We start from the raw sequence: 27,473 nt of genomic DNA on the forward strand, positions 1-27,473 counted from the left end.
TAAACTAATGAATAATGCGGTGTATGGAAAGACAATGGAGAATGTAGATAATCGAATTGATGTTAGACTCGTTACACATTGGGAAAATATAAAGAAAAATATAGGTGCCAGCACTCTCATAGCCAAACCAAATTTCAAAAATTGTTCAATTTTCACTGATAATTTCGTTGCCATTCAATTGGGTAGAGTGAAGGTTCATTACGATAAACCATTATATTTGGGATTTTCCATATTAGAATTATCTAAAACAGTCATGTATGACTTTTTCTATGGATGCATCAAACAACACTTTGATGAAAATGTCTCTTTACTTTACACAGATACCGACTCGCTCATTCTTAAAGTAAACACAGAAAATTTTTATGAATTCATAAAAACTAACATAAGTAGATTTGATACATCCAATTACAGTATAGTTAACCAATTCAATATTCCAGTAACAAGTTCAGTCTTGGGTAACTTCAAAGATGAATTTCCAAATGATCCAATCATGAGTTTTTATGGTACAGGTGCTAAAGCATATTATGTGAAATCTGTTGATGGTGAATTTAAGAAAGCCAAAGGGGTTAAACGATCTGTAATAAAGAATGAATTGACATGCGAAGATTATCAAAAAATCGTCGAACAAGGTGGTATGATATTCAGAAAGATGAATTCATTTAGAAGCGTGTTACATGATATGTATACTGAATTAAAAAATAAAGTTGCATTATCATATCACGACGATAAACGATTTATCATTCCGAATACTACCCACACTCTTCCTTGGGGTCATAATGATATTGAATTTTATGAAAACGATCCAAATGAGAACATTCGTTGGATAAGTAATATTATTCAACAATCACAATCTCAGGAGACTCCATTGGATCAATTGATTAATTTATTATCTGCCGAGATCAATGATTGAAATATCATTCAATATCTTCAAAACCGGAAAATTCAATATTGATATTTATGTAGCCATTTATAATTAATAATATATGATAGAAGTAATGTGATATTAATATATTATGTATGTATGTATATGTATTACTGTAATGAATATAAAATGATTAAAATTTTATTTGTATTATTTCTATTTCCCTAATCAATTACTGCAATATATAGTATAATGTAAATGACAGAAATATCAGTTTGAAGAGAATCATCGTAGAGTGCACAATGTCTAAAACAATCGATAAGTTTGGTAGAAAAAGAAAATGGGGTGGTAATGTCATTCGAGGTCCTCCTGGGAATGGTTTTAAATTAACAAAAGATGGTCATTATGACATGCAAAGGAAAATATTGAAAAATACAAGTGAACCAATTGACAAGAGTGATTGTGTAACTGTATCATATCTTGAGGGGGAAATTAATGGAGCAAAGGAAGTTATACTTCTAGCCCTACAAGCTGCAATACAATCCACAATAGGCAATATTGCTCGGGACGCCCGGCAAGCATTTGACGATAAAATTGCAGAGGCTCGGATAACTTTCACTCGTAAATTTGACAAACTTACAAGTGATGTAGACATAAAAATGTCTGACATAACAGCGTCTACAAATAAAAAATTTGATGCTATGTCAAACATAACAGGGACTACAATGAAAAAGTATGATGTACTGGAACAGAGAGTTGAAGTATTGGAGAAAAACCATAAAGAAGTTTTGGAGAGAAACTATAAAGTCAGGCCATCATCATCAGGTGGACTGGGATATCCAGGACTGAACATTAATCCAAATCATAGAATAATACAACCAAAACCAAAACCAACTGATGATGTATTAATGGAACCAACATGGTGAATGTATTCCCTCGTTAGGTTAGGTTAATAGCTACGTTAGGTTAGCTGCATACTTACGTTAGGTTAGGTGTTAGGTTAGTATTCCCTCGTTAGGTTAGGTTAATAGTTACTGTAGGTTAGGTTAGGTTAGGTTAGGTTAGGTTAGGTTAGGTTAGGTTAGGTTAGGTGTTCGGTTGCATAGCGGTAGGTTAGCGTACTAGGTTAGGTTAAATAAATACATACGATAGGTTAGGTGTTCGGTTGCATAGCGGTAGGTTAGCGTACTAGGTTAGGTTACGTTAATACGTTAATACGTTAGGTTAGGTGTTTGGTTGCATATTATGTTACGAACGCGCGCGCGAAGAGGGCGTAGATGTCTCTCCAGATGTCCCGCCTACCTGGGGCCGGAGGCCCCACCCACCTGGGCGGAGCCCAGGCAGTGGGCGGGGCCCGTTAGGGCCACGCCCCCCCCCCCCCCCCCCCCCCCCCCCCCCCGTCGCCACCAACTTTTCGGATACCCCGCCCCTTTCCGAAGCCCCGCCCCCTTTCCGAAGCCCCGCCCCTCCCCTCCCCGAAGCCCCGCCCCCCGACTCCCAACATTTGCGCATGTACACCCCTACCCTCATCGCGCATGTGCGCTCCCACCATTTTCCCACCGCTCACGCATCGAAGTCGATACCCTCCGGAGAGCACTCCACAACATTCAGTTCGAGAAGTCATCTCATCGAGAGCAGTCCACTCCACAACAAGGCAGTACGTTCCAACGACCAACTTGATATTTGAGTAAGTAAATTAGGAATGTTATTTTTTATATCAACTAACTTTGTATTATTTCTTCTTTTTCAGAATGGCAACCAATACACAGGAGGTGAATAATGCTGTGGCGTCTATTCTGCCGGTGTCCGCTGACCAGGAGGAGGCAGCATCTTCGAGAGCGGTGACGGTTGACCAGCCAACCACTTCGCGTTCGCGAGTTAGGTGCAGATCTTCTAGCCCTGACTTATTCGAGGAGGAGGAGGAAGTCAGGGCTGTGAAGAAGGTTTGCCAACGACCTGCAGCAAAGGTTGGTCCTATTTCAAAGTACCGAGCTACTTGCAATAGGACTAATCCTTATGCAGGTAGTTTTTCGACCTCTCGTAAGAGGGCCTCCACACCAGCAGCAGCACCAGCAGCAGTGGAAATTCCGAGGAGTCCTTCTCCGGAGTTGGTGATATTGTCGCCGTTGGTGACGCGACTACCACCGCTGCCAGCGACACCGGCGGATCCTGAGGTGTTGGTGCCACAGCCTATCGGAGAGGTTAGTGAAAAGATGAGTGTTTTTCTGCAGAGATGCAAGAAAGCAGAACGAGCTGCCCGATCTAGCGAGGCCGAGTTGGTTACCATGAAGCGACAAATGGCTGAAATGGATAACCGACGGAGGGAACTCCAAAAGGAAATGGCCGAAATAGATCGGAATTATGCATCTCTGCAGGAAAGGTGTAAAGCAAAGACCTCTTCGATAGAGCTGTACAAAAAAGTAGTGACAGTTATGGACACTCTTTTTGTAGATGAAGTGTAAATGTAAGATTAGTTTTAGGTTAGTTAGGAGTATTTAATTATGGTAGTTTTAAGTTTATATTTGTTAAGTTTATATTGAATAAAGGAAAAGGAAGTGAAATAAAGGGTGTACACTGTTTTTTGGTTTGGTACACATTGAACAATGCGATGGTTGGAGCATTTTTCTTCACTTCCTCTTATTATCATTATTATTTTTTTATTTCAATTCCAAGTTCTTCTAGACAAATACCTCACATCAATTTTTGTGTTCTCTAATCACTTGTAAATAATTTCATGTGAAGAAAATTTAAAAAATAAAAAAATAGACATGTTTCATAGTGAAATCGACAAGTATATTTCATTTGTATTTTATCCATTCAAGTATCTCTTTCATTGAATATGTCTTATGTCACTTTGCAATTTACCCCTACTCATTGAATATGTCTTATGTCACACTACAATTTACCCCTACTCAATGTTCCACTCCTCTCCCACTCCCTCTCGAAAGTATAAAAGTAGAAATCATCTGATGAAACATTCAGTTGATCAGCTAGCATCGAGATGGAACCCGATTCAACCTCCGAACCCTATAGCTGCCCGGATCAGGGGTACAACTTCAATTACTGGGATAACAGCCAGGTACAGGTTGTCTCTTCCACCACGGAACCCCACAGTCCGCCATACGAATACCGGGATCACGACATCAGGATGCAAGTTCAGCATGTCACTGGCAGTGACGAAGGACACTTGGATGACTCGGAATATCCAGATCCTGACGGATGGTGGGACCCTGCTTATGATGACATTGTCCCAATGAGTAGCGACGACGACGATGATGACGACGACGACTCTGGTGATGATGCTGATGACGAGCTTGACGTTAGACGTCCTCCACCATCCCCTATCCTCATCGAGGATAGTCCTCCGCCATCCCCAATCCTAATCGATGATGATGTCCTCAATTCCGATGATGACATATAATCATCTACTCGTCCATCATTTCCTTTCCTTTCCTTCCACGGAGTACACACTTTTTGGTTGGTGTACACGAGGCACTGCGAGGCTGGGGCAGTGTCTTCCTCCCTTCCTCTCCCTCTTATTAGTTTTTTTTCCATAATAATCACTAGAATTTCTCCTAATAATCGCTCAGAGTTTCATTCTTGATGTTTTCGAATCTCAAACACTGTTCTACATTTCACCCCCTCCATTTCATTTCTTCCAATATAAATATAGCAACAATCCCAGTTCTATATCATTCTTCCACAATGTCGAGTACAGGACCCATCCAAGTACATGAAATAGATTCAACGTCTGATCATTTGAGTACAACCTTCGCTCAATTTCTGCAGCGAATCTATGATCTTCCTGATGATTTCGCAGAACGAGTGGAACAAGGTATTCAGGACGACATAGATGCTGTTGACGATAATAATGCGGATGATGTGATTAGTATATCATCTGATTCAGCTGATTATGACGACGACGACATCATGAGTATATCATCTGATTCAGATGACTACTATGAGGATGATATCATTAGTATATCATCTGATTCAGATGACGATACCATAATTATTGTTTCTGATGATGAGGAGCGTTAGTCCATATCATTGCATGGATTAATAAAAAAATAACAGCCCTTTTCAGGGCTACAATTAAAGACTGAAACAATAAAAAAAATAGCTCTTTTCAGAGCTACCATTATACTTTCAAACAGAAACAGATTCATACCATTGTTAACATTATGTTAACATTATAATCTCAAACGAAATATATGTATGTGAAAGTATTCATCATTATATGCATATGAATGATTGACAAATGCCAACTTCAACTTTCATTTAAAGTAGTACTCATCATATGCATAGATATTCAATGACTATCAAATTCCAAATTTCGACTTTTCAGTCAAAGTAGTAATTTATTTGTCATATAATGTATAGATATTCAAAGACTAACAAATTTCCAACTTAGACTTTTATTAATCAAAGTATTCATTTGTCACATAATCTATGAATACTAATACAACTAACTACTGTTTGTGTGAATAATGTAGCCCTGAAAAGGGCTGTTGTTTTTTTTTTGACCAGTAGGTCCACGGTTATTGTGCCACAGGTTGGACATTATTACATATAATACATGTAGATACTCGGGTGAAGTTTGTTAGTGGCCTCTCGCAAGCTTCACACCAATTCTGTCCCATTTCCATAATTGAGACAGTGTTGTGGGTGTTGACATGGGCATACCACCCTCCATTATTGTTTCTATGCGAATAAAACCGAAAGCAGCACCAACATAGTTTTTTGTTCTCTCCATCTATTGTGCTGATCAATACGTATGCATCCAATGCACAATACAAATCCAAGGGATCTTCCAGTGTCTCACTGACATTGAGTGTTCGCATACCGATCCTCATAGCACCATCACCTTCAGTTGTGTCAGCTTCTATCCCTTCATCATCTCCTTCTTCATCCATGACCCTCTCAAACTCCATCACGTCATCATCTTCGTCGCTTTGGTTGGCCTCGTTTTCAACTTCGTCTATCTCATCTTCATCGACTCCAACATCTTCTGCTTCAACTATTACTTCCTCTAGCGGAACATTGACATCCTCATCATCTGATTCGTCTATCCAATTGTTTTCATCAACAGCAGCTATTCTATTTAATGCAGCATTTATTTTTGCAGAATTCATCTTGTTGTTGTTTGCTCACAGTTGTAGAGAGTGAATGAATGAACTCTAGGTTTGCAAGTCAACTTATATAGGAGGTGATGCGACTCCCACTTGACTCGTTTAGAGTGGAATAGTAGGAGAAGTTATCCCACTATACTTCCACATGATGTTGATTTGTATAAATAGAGATCGTAGGTATAGGAGAGAGCATTCAGAGTTTCTGTAAGTCATCTCTTTATATTTCTAATCGAATTAGTAAAATGCCGTTTCCAAAAGAGTGGAATGAAAAACCAAAAGTGTGTGTCTACCCAATGATGATTGCAGGGGCTATTGTGTGCTACTTTTGTCAAATAAGTAGACCTAAGGATTCAATCAATCCATGTACTGGTATGTGTAGTGATTGCGTGTTGCGGATTCAACTATCGCCTCCTTCTCATCCACCGAAGCGAACAAAATCGGATTATCGTCAACAACAGTTACAGTGTCTGAAGTGTTCCGAACCTATAATATTTAACAATATAGGTATCTGTAGAAATATTTGTGGTATCTGTGCTGCCGTTCCAACTCCACTGCAACGTTGTTTGCGTTGTGATACATATTCCATGAATTGTTGGAATCATGTATGCAATGCATGTAGAAGTACTTGGGATCTGTGTGAGAAGGTTGGTCAACTCTACCCCAATAGGAGAATCCATTTTTTTCAATGTTGGTGTTTGACGCACGAGCAACAACTATTGAGGAATAGAGTCAAAGAACGTTCCACATCCACAGAGACATATTAACATTTTTCATTTTTTATTATCGTTATTGTCCTCTATTATTAATAAATATATATATATTTTGAATTTATTTGTATTATTTTCTAACATTTAAAAATACATGCATGCAACACAAAGTTTTCCTCTTAAATGACAAAGATTGTTACATGCGTGAATAGTTTAGTGAGAGAGCGCATGTGCCAGTTGATGAAAGAGCGCATGCGCTAGTTTATTTTCTTCTATAAATGGTGAGGTCTCAGTAACATCATCACCTTTCCTATCCACATTCTATTGCTATCACATATCATTCCTCAGACCTTAATAATCATGAGCTCTATGCCGCTATTGATTGCTGAAGATGGTTCACCACTTGTTGATATCGATCAGACTGATTTTGAAAATATTCCAGTATTACATTTATCGAGTCAAGATTCGATAAATGATTTTGATATTAACGACTTCGTTAACTTTGCAGATGTGCCAGAACCAAATGAGCAAATTATTATTGAAAATCCGATCGTTTCGCAATTATCATCACTCAAACACTCTTCATCTACCCTTCCTCTTGGTGTTGATAAGAAATCTAGAACAATCAAGAGGAAGGTTACTAAGGCATCTTCATCGATTGTCACTGACTTTAAAGAAAAGAAAGAATCCAAAAGTGTTGTGCGACAGAAAAAACCCGCAACGAAAAGTGACAGATCGAAGAGGAAGCCAAAAGGTACTCCTAAAGAAATGAAGAGTGATTTGAAAGCTGAACCGCTATCTTCTTTCAGCCCCCTCCATCGGTTTGGGGAAATGAAAAGGAAAGCAAAATGCCGTCTTGTAAAGGCACAGATGACTATTGCTGAACTTGAAAAGAGTGAGCGAGCTATTAATGCTAATAATGAAACTCTTGAAGCATTAGATGCCAAGATTGCATTAGCGAAGGTTGAATTGGCTAGAATGTCTAAAGATGCTGATGAACTCCGTTCAAAAATTGGTAAAGATAAGCAATTCCATCAACGTTCGAGAATGCAAGCTCAGGCTGAGCTTGAGGAGTCGACTAAGCTTTATGAGACAGCATTATCAGTGAGAGATAATTGGCAAAAAGAGTTGGATACTGCATTTCAAAGTGACGGCGATTAGTTTTGGGAATGATAATGTGTTTTCAATATCGTGAGTTGAAAAATATAAGCGGGAATGGAGTATACAATTAATTTGGTTTGGTATACACAGAACATTGCGAATGGCTGGGGCAATGTTTACCGCTGCAATATTTTTCAGTTCACATACTTATAATTGAAATGAAAACAATAATGAACTTTAATATTACTTTATTCATAAAAGTCACTATTATATACATTTAAACCATATTTGATTCATCAATCCAAGAATTTTGTTCGCTAGGAAGGCCTAACCACTTTACATATACTTTATTTTTTCTTCTCTTCAACACCTTCTCAATCAGATATACGTCAGGATTCTCGGTTCGTAATAACTCTTCTTCGTAAAAACATCCTCTAATCGGCTGTTCATTCATATCTTCAAGATTATAAGTCGTTGGGATGGTTTTATTAATTTTAACAATCTTGAATAGCTCCGTGGTAAAATTCGCAGTGTAAGACTTTTCAAAAATATGTTTGTATTTACTTATACGTACAATATCATTTAATTGGAATTTGGGTTTACTTTGTCTTCCTCCAATTCCATTGATACCCTTGAATTTTAATTTTGTTGTTGAATCAACATTGATGGGTGCCATACCTATTGTACGATGAACTTTATTATTATATCTACTAGTTATAATTGGAAGAATATCAAGCCATTTGTGGTGACCTCTCATCGAAAATTCCTTGTAGAGCCATGCCTTTATTGTACGAATCACTCTTTCTGCTATAGCTGCCTTCTTTGTGCTAAATGTTGAATAATGATTGATATTATATTCTCGCATGAGAGATGAGAAGCTTTTATTGAAAAATTCTTTCCCTTGATCGCTTTGTATGTGTTTGGGGGAGTATTTGGCTTCTTTCAGTACATGTTTCATTGCATTAGTTACTGTACTACCTGTTTTATCTTTAACTGCTACAGTCCACAGATATTTGGAGTAACAATCTATCACTACAAGTATATATCGGTATCCTTCATTACTTTTTGCATAAGGTTGCAGTTCAGCTAAATCTATTTGCCATAGATCTGCAAAACCTTTGATGGTGGTTATTCTTCTACGAAAATTACGTCTTGCAGGTTTATGTAATTCATTAACAACTTGTCGTTTGACATCACTTATTTCATTAGTCATTCTATTTCAATATGATTAAAGAGAAAAGGTGATAATGTTACTGCATTGAATGATGATGTGACAGTGATCATTACATGTGAATATGTTAATATATTATACCTTCTTCACGTAATTCTTCAATTATTGAAATTATTTCATTATCATGTCCGGTATGTCCGGCTGACTTTGAAGCTACCAATAGTCGTAGGCGAGCAACTAACTCTTTCGGTGAATTCCAGTACACATAATTCACAGGTTTAGAATTATATATTTTCTCCATTTTCACTCGTTTGAGTGCTCCACCAATTTTACTTCTACTTCTTATTGGATATTGTCGTGAGTCTAATAGAGGTTTGATAACTTCACGAAATTTTTTAGAATTTGTATTTTTAAAACCATTCTTCAGATGATATTGTTTATATGGAGCATTCGTTATTTTCAATATTTTGGAATATACTTGACGAGTTTCTTCATTATCAACATCTTGTGGATTCTTCAAAAAAATCATATCATACAATTCTGGACTACCTGCGCATTCATATTTTTTCACTTTATTAGCATCCCAAAATGAAATGTTTCCATCTTTGAAATTTACCACTAGACTTCCCATTTTCAGCTTTTGTGTAATTGGATCCATACGTACGCCAAATGTTCCATCATATGCTGGATTTCTAGATTTTATATTATTCAAATGTTTCATCAAAACATCTTCACCACTTTCATTCATAACAGGTGAGATGTCAGGATCCGAGGAATCGATGTGGGACGATGATGGTGTTTCGAATAGAGTTGTTCTCATATCGTCTTGAAGTGTGCTCGTGTCACTATTCACAGATGATACACTACCAAAAGATTGTTTTCTTCCTATTGGAGTACTCATGGGATAATTTGAAGTAGATTGAACAGTTCCATGATTTGGTGATAACACTGGTGATTTAGAAGTAGCGTTTGATGATAAAACATTCAATGGTTTCATTATGGGCTCATACAATCTTTCAAGTGTCGTACGATTTTCAATATTATCATTCTTGATAGAGTTGAATTTCTGCCTGACAGCTTCTGTTGTCTCTACTAGTTGACGTTTCAAATTTATTTCATTGTTTTTATTTTCAGGATCTTTTTTTGTATTCATAATGCCCTTTTTTTTGAATTAAAGCTTAATTCGTTGGTGAAGTGACCACTACAATATTCAGTGATCGAATAAGTTCCAAAAACAAGATCATGGGTATATAAAACTATCGAATCCTTTGCGATATCTACCTTCATCTATTTTTCTATCCTTATCAATGACTAGAAATCCATATTGGTCCTCCCAGCATTTAACACACATCAATTGGAATTGTTTGAATGTTACATCGGGTGAAACATGATCTGAATAAATGTGATGTAAATTCGTCTCATCTTGTTTGAACATTATAATGAAATTGGTATTGTCACGCACTAACTGTTTGGGTACCCGTGAATATGTCTGTGCTAGATAAAAACAATCAACATCCTTATGACGTCCCATACAGAAATATGATCTAATAATATCTTGCTTTTCACATATTACATCATCGAAAATGAAAACAGAATTAGGCTTAGCGTCGGAGGGTTCCACTATTTCTGCATTATTGCTGAATGTATAAAAACCTAATCCTTTTATAGGTTCCAAAACACTTCGCAAGTACTGATATTTAGGTTGATTGAGTGATTTCGAATAGAGATACACATTTCTAAATCTCAGTCCTTGTGGATGTGTTAATAGTGATATCATTGCATTCGTCTTTCCACAATTTGAAGGTCCTATAATGAGTCCTCGAACTGATGATGGAAGTAGTGGACCATGTCTGAATACCCTTTGTCCATTCAATCCACAACCAAATTTCTCATCTAGATTATCTACAGCAAACTTTTCTTTCTGTTTTACAATGCGCATCGTGCCGTGGTTGGAGACTATATAAATGTTATTAGCTTATTCATTTCAATGTGTACCATCAAACGATACGGACGTATTGAAAGTGATCGTAAAATTAAAAGAGGTTGTGGTTTTGTTAATGATTTAATAAACAAACTTCCTTTCGAATTACATCTACCGGAGGTTATCAATACTGTGGACCGGGTACAAAATTGAAACAACGTTTAGCTCGTAACGACCCTGGAATCAATAAATTAGATATTGAATGCAAAAAACACGATATTCAATATTCTAAGCATCCATCCGATCTTGCAGCAAGACATTTAGCCGACAAAGAACTTGAATACAGCGCTTGGGATAGGGTTAAATCGAAGGACGCGAGTATTGGGGAAAGAGCAGCTGCATTACTTGTCACCAACATTATGAAAGCGAAAAGACATATGGGCATGGGTTGTAGTACCAATAAGAAAAAATGTAAGAGGAAACAAACGAAGAAAAATAAAATTAAAAAAGTTGCATTTGGTGCTGGGATAGTCCATAAAGTGCGAAATGTATTGAAGAAAGCTGGTGGGAATCAATTTGTGACGAATAATAGCAAAAAAGCTATCACTGTGGCATTGCAGGCGGCACGTAAATACCTTAAAGCTGCCGGTGGAAAGAAGAAAATCCGCACACCACGCATAATTCCTGTTCCCAAGATCGGTGGACTTTTACCATTGATACCAATTTTTGCTGGACTATCCGCACTAGGAAGTTTGGCGGGAGCTGCTGCTGGTATTACCAAGGCCGTGAATTCGGCAAAAGCCAGCAGAGCGGCTTTAATGGAAGCCAATCGTCACAATAAAACCATGGAGGCTGTAGCATTAGGCAAACGCGGAAGTGGAATATATCTCAAACCATACCGTAAAGGTTTAGGACTATATTTAAAACCATACAAAGCCACAAACAAAACAAAAAACTAATTGAACCCCTACCTCAGAGGCCTCTTACTGATCTCGATCTCAGTTATTATGCACAAAAAATGAAAATTCCACATTTTCGTGGTGTTTTTATGCGTGATAGATTACCATCTTCAGGTCCAAAACAAAACGAGACAGCTATTGTTAATTTAGATGGAATAAGTGGACCAGGAACACATTGGGTGGCATATAAAAAATGTGGGAAAGAAGTCACATATTTCGATAGTTTTGGAGATCTACCCCCACCATTGGAATTGACTCGATTCTTTCGAAAATGTTCGAATGTAAAAATCAAATATAACTATGATCGACAACAGAAATTTAATACAGTTCTCTGTGGTCACTTGTGCTTGCAGTTTCTCTCTAAATAATTTTCCAAATAAAAATGGATTCAACACCAAAACTGGATCGGGAGGCTATCAAGGGAATGGGGTTTTCACTTAGAATGTTTTCAAAATATGGTACCTTGAAAAAAATGGATAAAGTGATGCTTGCAAATATGCCTAAGGAAGTGATACTTGCATGTGTTGCACATGAGATTGCATATGTTTGGGAAAAGTTGCCTAAGCATCTGCAAGATGACATCGATATAATGAAACATAGATATTGTTATGAGCACCACCACCACGATCAAAATTCAGAATCGGATGTTAATGACGGTCCTATACCTCGGAAATCTATGTGTTGTATTTGTAATATAGAGGATGTGAATATTGGTATCAATAAAAATGATACTTATTACAATACAACACCTTCCAAAAAGTGTAAATTGTCTCAAATGTGCTGTTGCTGTGTACAATAATAAATTGAAATGTGTTTCAAAATATTCATCAGTCATGTCACGAAAGTTCGAGCTACAAGCTGTCGGGACAAGTGTCTTGAGTGCGGATTTTTTTCCACCAATTGAATTGGATAGGAACAGTCGTTATGGATTAGGACTTTTGGGATTCTATGGATGCAATACAATCAATAATATAACTGAAGCTAATAACTTAGTTAGTTTTAGAATCAGTAATGACAACTCATCGATACCCCAAAAGTTGACAATTGAAATTCCATGTGGTGCTTATGAAATAGAAGAGATCAATGCCGTCATACAGAAACATATCATGTTCAGATTGTTTCATGATAAAAAACCAAATGATGTCGTTGCAGATGATATTTTCTATCTACACGCCAATAATAATACATTCAAATGTGAAATGCGATCCAAATATGAAATTGATCTGACACATCCAAATTCAATAGCAGAAATGATGGGGTTCGCTCATGAAATATTTCCACCAAATCAGATACATGAATCATCATTACCAATAAACATTACAACTGTGAGACTTATCCGCTTAGATTGCAATATAATATCTGGTTCATATATAAATGGTGAAGAATCCCACATTCTTTTCTCATTCGATATTGATGTTGAACCTGGCTACAATCTCACTAAAGAACCACACAGTATTATATATATGCCTGTCAGTCCAGAAGGTCGTCAATTGATTCACAACATTACAGTGCGTATTTTGGATGAAAAAAATAACCTTATCGATTTTGGAAGTGAAGAAGAGATTTTCATTATTTTGGAATTGAAGAAAATCGAATAACTGTTGTTATGGGTTTCATTTATAATAGACAAAATCGCATTGAACAATCCCAAACGAGTTGCACTATCAAAAAGAAAGGTGTGCATAAAAAGAAGCTCATTCCACAAGTGTATGCTAAACAGTTAGCACATAACGCTCTGTCTGTGAGTGATCTTAAATTTTTGAAATCGATTGGATTGAAAGTGAGAAAATAACAATGGTGCTCGAAACAAACAATGAAAAGTTGAATATATTCAATGAACCAGTGCTCGATCATTCTCTCATAAGTTTACATGAGCACACATATAAGCCCTATGGATCACCGCTATTCAGGAATTCGGATGAAATCAGAATTGCAATCAATAATCAAGATGTTATACTAGATATTGCCGAGAGCTTCATTTACATAGAAGGTAAATTCACCCCCAAAGATGTAGCGAAAACATGCTATCTCTCGAATAATGCAATTGCATTTCTCTTTGACGAAATTCGTTATGAAATGGGAGGTGAACAAGTGGCTGTTGTTAGAAAACCTGGGATAACATCTACAATGAAAACCATGATATCATTTGGACAATCTCATGCTAACACATTATTGACATCTGGTTGGGGACTTTCACAATTGAAGCAAGATATCTTGGATACAAACAGTCATGTTTTTAGTGGAAAACTACCACTGAAATATTTGATGGGTTTTGCTGAAGATTACAACAAAAGTATCTTGAATGCCAAACAGGAATTGATTTTGATTATCGCTCGATCATTCAAAAACTCATATATAGGTGAGGTTGATGCTGATTTGGAAATAAATAAAATCGAATGGAAAATAAGGCATATTGTACCAGATGATAAACACAAGCTCAAACTTTTGAGTAGAATAAACAAAAGCGGTCTGAATGCCAAAATCAAGTTGGCGTATCGTATGTGGGACCTCTATGAACTACCATCATTACGTGGGACTTCTTCAGACATATGGGCCATCAAAACAACTAACGCATTGGAAACTCCTCGTTTTGTCATCATCGCATTCCAAAGTACTACCACATCTGAAGATAGAACACAAGATATTACAAAATTCACAACTGCTGATATCAATAGTATTCGAGTATACTTGAATTCTGAAGTTTATCCATATGAGCGTTGGAATTTGAATTTCGATAAAAAACTTGATGCTCCTGCTTATTATGCTTTTGAGAGTTTCCAGCGAAGTTATTATGATAAAGATATGAGTGAACCTCTGATGGACATTGGACAATTTAGAGAGAATCCACTATTCGTCATCGATTGTTCCCATCAACCGAATGCAACAAAATCATCAACTATTGATATAAAGATTGAGTTTGAGACGAGGAAGACCAAGTTTCCAGACAACACTAAAGTATATGCATTAATTTTGCATGATACAGTTTTAACATACAATGCATTGGATGGTTCAGTTCATAGCAGATATTGACACTTTTTTTTCACTCTATCATGTACTGTTTTATGATCTTTTTTTTTTTTTATTTGTAACTGACTTATATCATGTATTGTATTTTATATCATATTTATTGTTTTGTAATCATTTTCTATTGTATTTCATCAGATTTAAATAAATAAAACATGAAAATAATACAAAGTTTTTTATTTGACATTATTTATGATTCACAGGAACATACAGACTATCTAAAATAACTTCTTCCTCATAATCATCATTTTCGCGACCATCTTCAATTTCCTCTCGATTTTCATCATTCAATTCAAAGTGATGAATAATCCATTCTGGCAAGTATGGTTGGAGGCTATACAGGAATCTTCTTAGGTTCAGTTCAATCATAACCTCACAAAGTTGCCACAATTCCAATTCATTATCCAAAAATTTGTTGCAAACTTCTGCACCACTCCAATAGTTCTCAGCATCACGAAGGCATAATTCGATTTGTTTTTCATCATAGCATACACTCATATCATAAACGCTTGCATGTTCGGCTCCATCACCCAACACCTTCAATTTAGACGACAAATGTTGAACCGATGATTTGAGATCTACAATATCGACCCAATCTTGACTTGCGTACTGCATCCACATCTTTAAATGGTGGAACTGAAATCGAACAAAAAAAAAAAACAATAAGCAACCTCCAATTTTTCAGTGATATAATACTCACATTCCCATTTTACTTGTAGTTACAAAGTGAGTGTATTCAACTAAGTTAGTAATGTTTATATTTCCATATAATTATCATCTAATATATGAATATTAATAAAACAATAAGAAATTCATTATAATTACTATTATTATTCAATCATATTGAATTTGACTAGAGTTATCGTTTTCACACCAAAAAAAACTTTGTAAGCTATGACCTAAAGAAATTCACTATAAATTATTACTATTATTCAATCATATTGAATTTGACTAGAGATCGCGTTTTCATGCCAGCAAAACTTTGTTGGCTCTGTCCTAAATACATCATCGTATATTTACCACCTGATGAGTTGATACAAGATATATCGTCATCACTGAATTGCAACGAAATACGTTTTGGTAGCCATGTTTTAAATAATTTATCATTGCTCACATCTTGCAAAGTTAATAAAATTGATTTACCAAATCGTGTAGAATAAGTTGACATATTTTTAATTATGTACACTTCATCAATTGGCAATGATGATAAGGCCTTTTGCTCTAGTATTTCAACCTCCTGTACAATCAAATTATTAATTTTATTCAAGTCTACTTTTGAAACGGACATGATGAAAATATATATGAAAATATAAACAATTTCCAACAGACAAATACACTCACCGTCTTCCTTCTATTACGAACTGAATAACACTCTACCAATTGCTAACTGCTGCAGATATATTCGTCTACTGATTTCATAGTGTGCCAGGCATTTCTTTTATATTAAACAGTGTGAGTCACCCCCACCATGAAACCGTGAAAGATTCACATTGCTAGTTGCTATCCACTAGAGATGCCTGACGTCACAGCCAAGCCCATCTCCCAACTTGATGCGATAACAGTTGCCGGTACGAGCAAGCAGTGGTCGTTGCGGTCTCGGAGAGGGTAGACGCTAGGCAAACAGTCCTCGGCTGCCGTTGTGTCACCATCGATAGCGGGGCTAGAGCGAACCTTCATCGCTTCAGGAGAGGTGAGGGCAGACCGATGAATACGCATTACTCTGCCACACGTCGTGGAGTGAACATGTCGCTCTCTAGCCGTTGAACGGTTATTGCTGTGACGTCACTCCACTACTAACTTGGTGCCCTAACACCGATGGAGCATTTATTACTTGGAGGATCTTCGAAGTATGCAGACGTATGTTTGTACATAGACAAACAAGCACATGATGAAACCCTGTACCGTGCATTCTCCTACACACACACACACACATAAACACACAAAATCTCATATGAAAAAAAAATCTGAACGATCCATGCACCAGACACTTCAAGGTCACAACGCCTTGACTTCACTGCACAACAAAAAAAAACTTCACCAAACAACAACCAATAAAAAAGCAATTAATACGTCATAGTGGTGGGGGGAGGCCGAGAATCAGCTGTAAACAACTACTTAGCTGGTCAATTCATAGTTCTTGAAAAATGATTCATGTTGTAAAGCTGGGATATAGCTTGTTCTAATGTTTGTTGGAAATTTCAAGGAATTTTGATATACCAATTTAATTTAATTTATTTATAAAATTTATTACTTCAATTTAGAGACGTTTCTGTACATTTTAAGAGTCTGACATAGTACCTATAGTATATACATAAATGTATTTTGTATATAAAGTGGTCAAACAAATTACTCTACTCCACTCATCTTCATTTACATCATGAAATCAGTCAATTGCTACATTCTTCCCTAATGATATTTGAGTGAATAATCTCAACTAAGTTCTAAAAGCTTATTTTGACCTACTGATTCGTAGACATAAGTGACCTGATTAGTCACATGAAGACCTTCTCTGGAATTCATAGGAAAACAATACTTGAGCTTTCTCTGTTCTATGGATGTCTATTGAGAGAAAGACAAATATATAACTCATACTTCGCTTCGAATCAATCCTTTTTTAGAGCATCAAGAAGCTCACTTCTAACTTCAAAGTTCAGTATTTCATGAGCTTATATTGCAATGAAATTCATTATAAGATGATATTAGAGCCCTTCAAACCCTAATGAGCTTAGTTATCGATACTTCGGCTCTGAGCTCATCCGAATATTATAGTCTTACTTTCAGTTAAAATTATCCCAAGGATATAGTCTGAAGGAGACATGAACGTGACAGCGTTTACAAACATTGTACCGCCGACGGGGCGAATACTGGGGATTCTGATGGAGTTTATTGTTCGAAACTGTCAAAGGAATTTTGATGAAAATGTCTTCGTAAATAATAATATAGGTATTACTGAAGGCTTCACTTGCAAAAATGAAATTTTATTAAGGTATAAGAATATTACAGTAGCTGGTTTACTGCAAGTCTGTCTCTAGGAATGGAGACGTACTAGATTTCTCCAATATTTGCATATTTTCAAATTATAATCATAATTATAATGATACTTTAAAATGATTCGAGGTATACGCGATTCAAGTTTCATCTCCTCGAACGTGGCAAAACGCCATCTTTTTATGGGTCTCTTCAATCATGGGAACAGAAAAAAGTCGCAAGGGGCCAAATCTGTTGAATATGATGGCTGAGGCATTATTACGAACATTATTTTGGACAATGTCCAAAAATTCAAACTGGCAATGACGCGTTGCAGAAGCCATGAATTGTTTTTTCACAATACCGGACTTTTTCTTCGTACTGCTTCACGCAAGCGGTGCATACCTTGAAGACGATACGCCTTATTGACTGTACGAGCATGTGTCAAGAACTCCTGATGCACTATACCACAGTAATAGAAGGAAACAGTGAGAAAAATTTGACATTTGATTGAACTTGGCTTGCTTTTTTTGGTCTTGGCTCTCTTGTGCTCTTCCTTTGGGACGATTCAACTTTGGTTTCGATGTCATAATCATATATCCATGATTCGTTAACAGTTATGACCCTTTCGAACAAATCTAGATCGCTATTGACATCATTCAACAATTCCTGAGCGATGCTCATACGACGGCTTTTTTATCAAAATTCGACAATTTTGGAACGAACTCCGCTGCCATTCGCTTCATGCTCAAAATTTTCGAAAAAATTGCAAAAGAGATGAGCCAACCGATAAGCTGACATCCTCAGCAACTTCTCTAATAGTGATTCGACGTGCTGGGGCGTCCAGGGCGAGCGACGTCGTTCACATCTTTTCGGCCTTCTATTTGTGAAACTTTTTCTGACTCAGAGTCAATATTTCAAGTGTCCACCTACATTTGATGCAATTTCCGTGATCCATTTTTTTCGATAGCGTAAAATCGCGAACACGCAAGTCAATTCTAACCTTTATGCTTCTCACCAACAAACTAAACATACTAAACAGTTGAAACTGGAAACATTAGTAGGGTGCTAATGATGCACCCTACCAAAGAATGTACGTAGCCCGCGAAATTTGAACATTCACCTATCGTATCGAGGACACCTTAACAAAATAGGAGGTATAACGAAAATTTTAGCTGCAGGCAATGCAAAAAACAGGGAACTCATCATGTTTTATGTGAATATGAGACACTGGATTGAGAAGTTCAAAGATTTTTTTAAGGACAAAACACAAGCACTACAGGAAAATCCTTAAGGCGCTCTCAGAGCGGTGCCTGTGCGGAAGTAGTGACTCACATTGGATTTGAAGATTAAATTAATTTGGACAAACGTTCTTGAACAATGAAGTTCGAGATGTACGGAGTTGAATCTCCAAACGCGAGTAGTCACAGTTAGATAGATAGATAGGTAGATAGATAGATAGATAGATAGATAGATAGATAGATAGATAGTACAGGAGGATAAATGAAGCGGAGGTAGGACAAAACTATCAAGAACAAGATGTTAATATTACAACTCAACACCAACAGGAGCCGTCAAGCTCATGATCTAGCGCTGGCTACAGCTAAAAAATTGAAAGTGGATCTTGTCGTTTTAAGCGAACCCAATACAAGAGCTATCTGCGGAAGAAAAGACTGGGTATATGGGGATGATCTTAAAACAGCTATCAAGGTTATAAATAATAATATCGCAATTAAAAGTCAGGGATATGGACATGGTTTCACGTATATTGTAACTACCAAGGCTATGATCATCAGCTGCTATTCATCCGGTAACGATAACATAGAAAGCCTAGAGAAAACCCTACAGGAGCTGGAGCAAAGGATACGCACATCTAGAACCGAGGTCATTATAACTGGTGATTTCAATGCCAAATCCCCAGAGTGGGGCATGAACTTCAGTGACGCAAGAGGCCATAAAATGACAGAGTGGATTGCAGCCAACAACCTTATAGTTGTAAACCACGGTGAAAAACCAACATTTGTACACCAGAGCTACGGCTCTATCCTGGACCTAACTATCTCCACAGAGAATATTAGACCCCTCATCACACAGTGGAATGTACTCGACGATGAATCTCTCAGCGATCATCGATACATTATATTTGAGGTGAGAAATGATAGAAGTGCAGCAGGAAAACATCGGTCATACAAGGGATGGCAAGTCAAAAGACTTGATCAAGAAAAGCTAAAAGAAATCGCTAGTGAATTGGATGAAAACCAAGGTCCAGTTACTCCAGAAGAATTTTCAATGAAACTCAAGGAAATCTGTAATGCAGTCATGCCAAGAAAAAGGGGTAGTACCACTAGAAAGCCGGTATACTGGTGGAATGACGAAATTGCTGAGCTCCGGAAACAATGTCTCAAAAAACGAAGGGAACACACAAGGAATGCAAAGAACGCACCATTAATAGAAAATGAACGATTGTGGGAAGCTTATAAAAAAACTAAAAAACGGTTGAGATTCGCTTTTGAAAAGGCAAAAAAGGATTGCTGGAAGAGACTGTGCGAAGACGTAGATCACGACATCTGGGGCAACGGGTATAAAATAGTGATGAAGGGCATGTTAGGTTTTCAAACAAGACATGACATGGAAGAAGTAGTCAAACACCTTTTTCCCATCCACGAGGAAGTATCATTTGCTCTTGACAGAACTGACAACCTTAAAAATTTCACAACTGAAGAAGTCGAAACTACGTCGGAGAAACTCAAAAACAACAAAGCCCCTGGTCCGAGTGAGATACCTCAAGAAATAATGAAGGTGTTAGCCTCAGAAAAACCGAGTTACATAGTATCAGTCTATAATAAATTAGCCAAAGATGGAATATTCCCAGCCAAGTGGAAGAAATCAAGGTTGATGCTTCTTAGAAAAGGAGATAAAAATATAGAAAATCCTTCATCGTATAGACCCATTTGCCTATTAGACTCCGAAGGGAAGTTTTACGAATATTTGCTATTGAATCGGCTAAATGAAGAAATAACACGAACCGATGGCTTATCAGAACAGCAATTCGGATTCAGAAAAGGGCGACAAACTGTAGACGCAGTCAACGTCGTATTAAGAATTGCAAATGACGCGTCAGTGAATGGTAATATATGTGCGACAATAACCCTTGATGTGAAAAATGCCTTCAACAGCGCATCATGGCAGCTGATATTAGAAACGTTGAGAAGCAGAGGAATTAAAGAAAGCCTTATAGTTATCATAGCATCTTATCTATCTGAAAGAGAAATTATCCTGGAAACAACTGAGGATAAGAAGTTAGTACGCATAAATAGTGGAGTACCCCAGGGGTCAGTGTTAGGACCAACATTGTGGAATCTGCTATATGATGAGCTCTTCACGATCGAAATTCCAGATGGAGTTAACTTAGTGGGCTTTGCAGACGATGTTGCATTGGTAGTAACAGCAAAAAAAGAAGAACTTCTGATGAATCAGGCAAATAGGGCGTTATTGCGCGTATCAAGATGGATGAAATCCAAGCGTTTACAACTCGCTCCCCAAAAAACGGAAGCTGTCCTACTAACCAGAAAGAGAAAGCTGAAAATAATAAAATTTGACGTCGAAGGGATAATAATTTCCCCCAGTAAGTCTATTAAATATCTCGGGGTATGGATCGATACCAAGCTGACAATTATAGATCATGTGAACAAAAGCATTCTCAAGGCAGAAAAAACCGTCAATGCATTATCAAACCTAATGCCAAATGTTGGTGGCCCTAAGGCATCGAAGAGGAGACTCTTGTCAAGCGTAGTCCATTCTCAGATTTTGTATGGTGCGCCGTGTTGGTATACAGTAGCCCAAAACAGGAAACTGGTACAAAGACTGAGAGCTATCCAACGAAAAATGACAACCAGGATCTGTAGTGTCTATAGGACAATATCGGCTAATGCAGCATGCGTAATCGCGGGCGTACCGCCGATAGAACTGCAAATAGTCGAGAGACAGGAAAGGTATGCAGGCATATCTGCAACAGAGGCCAAAGAAAACCTCACGCGCAACTGTAAATCGCTATGGAACAATGAACCATATGGAAGATGGACTTATAGACTGATTCCCGATATCGATACTTGGGTAAATCGACCATATGGGGAAGTTGACTATTTCCTCACACAAGCCCTGTCAGGACATGGCTGTTTTCGTAAATACCTACACGACCGTAAGAGATCCGAGACCGCAACATGCACCTACAGCAAGGAACTGGGCGTATATTCACGCCACAAAATATGATGGAAGATCTATCATCAGGAGAACACACTTGGGGTCGTAGCTATAAAACGATAAGATCCATTATTGGAATTAAGGAGAGAGAAAGCAGACCATAAGTTGTAATGCACAAAAATTGACACTACCAGTTTTTCTGAACTGAACAACGGATTGCGTATTGAAGTAATGCGAAAGCGGTTCCGGAACGTGGTGCTTGGAGAGAGGAGGGGTTTTAGTCGGTAAGAATCCGACACTCCCGGCTTCACCGGGGTCTTATGCAAGATTTCCCCTCCTCACAAAAAAAAAGATAGATAGATAGATAGATAGATAGATAGATAGATAGATAGATAGATAGATAGATAGATAGATAGATAGATAGATAGATTGATAAATAGATAGATATTTATCTCCAACCTCTTGCTGCCGGTGAAGATGTGCATCCACAGCCGATGTCCTGAAATCCAAATGTAATGACGAGACAAGTATGCTGTCGTCAGCAAAGCAATATATTGGATTCTGGTTTTATTCACCAATAACTCGTTGATATACAATAAAAAGAGGGTTATAGGTCACTATCCATTTGTTGAAGACACTTAATTTTTGTTAGGTGAGGACTATTTTTTTCAATGTTTCACGTTTTTTTAAATTTCGAGAATAGAAGAATGATGTAATATCGCATCAATCTTGACTTTGCTTGGCTACAAATCAATATGTTCTATAACTTACTATTTCTGATGGACTTAACTATATTTGTACAAAAATCGTTAGGGATGATATTTACATGGTGAGAAACTATTACATTTTTACTTCAATCTGATATACAGACCCGGGTTCAAATTTCTATGAATGTATAAATATTACCAATCGAAAGTTTTCTTGCTGAAGTGGATTTCTACACTAGTTTGTAACTGAACAATTCGTAGAATTCATATTTCCACCTTTACTTTATTTGATATCCCATTGCATTTCACATTAAACATATCATTTGTGACTATCATAACTTTCGTAATTTTAATATTGTAGGTTTTCATCATTTTCTATACAGGCCAACAAAAGTGTCCTAGATAGTGTGATATTTTGGTTTATTCGAAAATAGCCCAAATCTCATCAATCTCGAAAACATCGTAGAATCGCATAACACTGTATGTGTGACAGAGTGAACCATCATGTTTGTGAGACACTAGATTGGGAAATTAATAGATTTTTTCAAAGACAAAAGACAAGAACTACAGGAAAATCCTTGAAAGCTGTGCCTGTACGAAACTAGCGATTCACATTGGATTTTAAACGCTGGAGATTAAATCCATTTGGATTTGAGCAGCCACAGTCCGTAGCTTTTTTGTGATATGTACCGCTCTTGCTAGAATCAAATGTGCCAAGTCACTTGAACACTTCCCGTGAAAGTATTTATAGATGAGGGACAAATCTCCAACCTTTCTTCGATGTTCCAGGCTATCAACGTTGCATGTGATATTCGCATCTCCAATCAGGCGGATGGCTCTTCCAGCAACTTCAGGGTATGATTGGGAACGGAGCTCCATTCATGAGAACAATACTCCAAAGAGTGTCTGATCTGAACTTTACTCACAAAGCATCAAAATTTGCTGAGATGTGTACAGTTTTCTGGTTCGGGACACTGTTCCAAGCTTCTGAGAAGCAGCCTTTACAATTCCAGCGACTTGATTGTGCCTATTCATATTGGTGTATATTTCAACCCCCAACAAACCTATCGAAGCAGAAAGCGGATTTGTCTGACCTGACATTATTATATCCAGTTCGGAGACATAATTAACTTCTTGGAGAAAACCGAAGCCTGGATTTTTGTGGCATTGAATTGAAGCTGGTTACTTTACTTCAATTTGAAATTATTTCTATTTCCTCATTGAGATATGCAACCTCCTGCTGCCGGTGAAGATGTGCCTCTGTAGCCGATGTCCTGGAATCCAAATGGAATAACGAAACAAGTGTGCTGTCGTCAGTATACAGTCGTTGAAAAACAATAAAAAGAGATTGAAGACAATATGGATCCCTGGGGAACACCAGCGTTGATGGTAAAAGTATTCGAGAGATATCCATCGACGATCACTTTCAGGAAACATTCTTTCAAGAAGCTGGAGAACCATACACAAAAATGATCCGACAAGCGATAGCATCGAAGTTTGGCTAGTAAACTCTCATGCTACACACGGTCAAAGACCTTAGAAATATCAAAATACCAAGCGCAAGAGCTCTTGATTCTCCTTGTTTTTCAATTGCGTTATTCCAAATATGGGTGACATACGATAGAAAGTCGCCTGTTGATCTTTATTTCCGTAAGCCATATTGATGATCGCTCAAGATGTTTAAGTTTTCCATATATTTGAGGATTGATATCACTGATAACAAAGCGACTGGTCTATAGTTATTCGGAAGATTTTTTTGCCCTTTATGAGGCTAAACGCGAGCAATCTTCCAACAAGAAGGAAAAACCCCTTTCTTGTAAGACAGACTGAAAATTTTGCAAAATACTGGTGCGAGTTCATTTGCGCACTTTTTAAGAACAATGACGGGCACTTCATCAGGGCCAGACGTCTTGTTGATATTAAGCTGTTTCAAAATTCGCCTGACTAGACGCTGTCGAAAAGTAATTTCCGGCATTGTGGATTCTAGTGTGGAAATAGTGGGTGGTGCTTTTCCCATAAAATCGACTGTGGAGCGGGACGCAAATTGTTCACCTAGTAGATTTGCTTTTTCTACGGCTGCTGTTGCGATTGAACCATCTGCTTGCGTAGAGAATGGCCGCAAAATAAGTGAGGAATGTTCAAACATTTGGAGATCAAAAAAGCGTAACGTGTGATGTGAGGGAATGATTCGACCAGATACGTAGAATACATTAGCATAGTCATCAGAACTAATAGTTTCAATCTTATCCTGATGATACCTGTTGATCAGTTTTGAGTTATTTCGTTTTATTTCTAATCTAATTTCTAATGATATAAAAAAACCGAAATAATACAGAATACTGTATGATTTCCACCATAAAGTTTTTAACAAAAACCGCGACATGTGTTTCGTTATACCATAGCTTCCTCAAGCGTATTGTATAGTATAGTGAAAATCATCAAGTAACGGCCAGTTCTGATATATTAAGTTTCAATAATATGTTGAAAAGGTGAAGAATAATTGTACTTGCAAAAAGTCAATCATTTTGACACTGAAAACATTGATATCGATAAAGAAGTAACAGTCTATTATAAAAATAATTTTCGAGAAGGGAATATTACACATGCATTTCCATGTTGAAGTAAATCTTATTGAAAACGTTCCCAAATTAGTGATAACGCAAAATTATATCACACAAAGGAAGTCACGTACAGAAACACCATTAACTCATATTAAAATTCCCAAGAGTTCAAGAATGATAAAAGTTTAGTACTGGCGAATTCCTGATGGGCTCACAAGAAGCCCAATTTTGCTTCCCTAATGATTACTCACTAATGGGAACTCATGTCGACATAAAATACGGAAACTACGACCTTTTTTTACTTCATTATATCGAAAAAATATTGCAAAATGTAATTGGGGGTCTGATCTGAAAAATTGGTGAAAATTGCGAATAAGAGATTCTTTACATGAGTTCTATTCAATACATAAACAAAATACAGGGTGGGGCGCCCCATACGACACAGTCCGGAAATGTCTCCATTTCATTATAAGTATATTGATTAGGGCTGCAGAAGGAAATTAGTTTGTAGTCTACAGGGTGGCTCAGAAAATTGTTATATATCAAAGTTGTTTTTTCAATGGAACACCTGGTAATTCTTTACACTTTTTAAAAGGTCAGAAAAAATAATATGATATCATGTGAGGTACTATGAACCTAACTATATGCGTTCTCGAGTTATTGATTTTTTTATGAAAATGCTATATACAATTGGAAACCAAATAAAATCTAAATATATAGAAATAATCCCTTCGAATTCTGACCAAGCATGAAAGAGGTTTTGGGCTATTGATTTCGATAAAACCTGTTTCTCAATGACATACAGAGTGTTCAAAAATGGTTGTCACTTTTTCATAAGTTCGGACGAATATAAATTTCTTATATCAAAAAGAACACCTTGTATTTTTTTGGTCTTAATAATATAAAATTTAATTATCTTCCATTTCAGCGTTTCCTATTCCTATCTGAATGGTTCAGATATAGGCTTTTTCAAATAGTAGTTTTTATTTTAATGCATTCTTTGAATCAAGATAGCTTTGAAACAAACAACATTTATTCAACTTGTAATAATTTTTATCGGCAGTTGTTGTACTCCACAGTATTGAAAATATTTTCTGTTCATCTCTCTCTCTCTCTCTCTCTCTGTTTCTCTCTCTCTATGAAAGGCTGCTTAACATTTAATAACATTTGGTTTGATAAATTGATGAATGTAGCCGTTACTACATGGTAAGAGATCATCATAAAAAATCAGAAATAAAACTGTTTATGTTTTTTCACCACTTTTATCTTTAACTAATGTTGTTACTGTAATTTTGTTCTATCAGGACATTTTCAATCAATTTCAATAAACTATGCAAGGATGCCACTGTGCCAAGTGCAAGGATGGGCAAACAAGTGTAGCACTTGGCTGCACCATACTGATGATGGGCCAAAATCCCGAAACACGTGTCTATGGTTTGCCCGTTTCCTGAGGGCTATGTTCTGTATTTATATCAAGACACTCAATAACCTTTATATATGTATAATTTCCCAGTCCCAAATGTCACGCAGGTAGCTATATCTGCTTCCATGGTGATTTTATCGATTTTCTTGTATACACAAGATCTATTAACTGAAACCACAAATGGGTTGATGATGGGCCCGAAACACGTGTATGTTGTTTGCCCTTTCATCGAGTCCTAGTCCGATTATGAAAAACTTATCATTTCTTCATCTCCTGAAGAGCCAACTTGGTTGGTGAAATGCGCGTTGAAAAGAGTATTGCATTTATGGTGATTGCGAAAAGTGCTTGTTTTGGAAGAATATTGAAACATCAGTACATTCAAAAACAGAATACTGATTGAGGTAAAATGGTTGAAGATCCATTTTCCTTCTTAAAATAGTCAAAGTAGAAAATAATTCAATCAGAATTTGATCGGCACATGGCAGCTTCAATGAGAAAACGGGGGTTTAAACAGAAAACGTTTAACAAATCATTTGTTCCAACACGTGCCTGTCTTTCATAAGCACCTGCGTCTCTAAATGTTTTGTTCACCATCCTTCTCATAAACGTGCTTTCGTTTGAGAGTTGTTTATGAAGTAAACCTGAACGTTTCCATTTCGAATGAGGTGAAGTACAGACAATTAATTTAACATTGCGTAAAATTGATTCAGTTTGTTGATGAAATAACTGTAAAACAGT

The 27,473-nt window shown here is 37.0% G+C and overlaps 2 protein-coding genes across 3 annotated transcripts in view; one reads left to right on the top strand and one right to left on the bottom strand.

Moving 5' to 3' along the window:
- LOC111511679 (uncharacterized) overlaps positions 1-27,473 on the bottom strand; it is a 295,428-nt gene that overhangs the window by 167,248 nt on the left and 100,707 nt on the right. The gene's annotated exons all lie outside the window — the stretch shown is intronic.
- LOC141480793 (uncharacterized) lies at positions 2,398-3,324 on the top strand. Its single transcript, XM_074171262.1, has 2 exons — positions 2,398-2,549; positions 2,613-3,324. Exons 1-2 carry the CDS (start codon positions 2,398-2,400, stop codon positions 3,322-3,324), a joined length of 864 nt encoding a protein of 287 aa, XP_074027363.1.

The sequence above is a fragment of the Leptinotarsa decemlineata genome, unplaced genomic scaffold (assembly GCF_025532065.1).
Source record: "Leptinotarsa decemlineata unplaced genomic scaffold, Ldec_3_MD MMD2_tig00000010_RagTag_RagTag, whole genome shotgun sequence".
Taxonomy (NCBI): domain Eukaryota; kingdom Metazoa; phylum Arthropoda; class Insecta; order Coleoptera; family Chrysomelidae; genus Leptinotarsa; species Leptinotarsa decemlineata.

Bases quoted from the DNA above. Each gene is read 5' to 3' on its own strand.
- LOC141480793 (XM_074171262.1), top strand. From the start codon at position 2,398: ATGTGCGCTCCCACCATTTTCCCACCGCTCACGCATCGAAGTCGATAC. The intron at 2,550-2,612 runs GTAAGTAAATTA...CTTCTTTTTCAG, and splicing joins ACGACCAACTTGATATTTGA to AATGGCAACCAATACACAGG.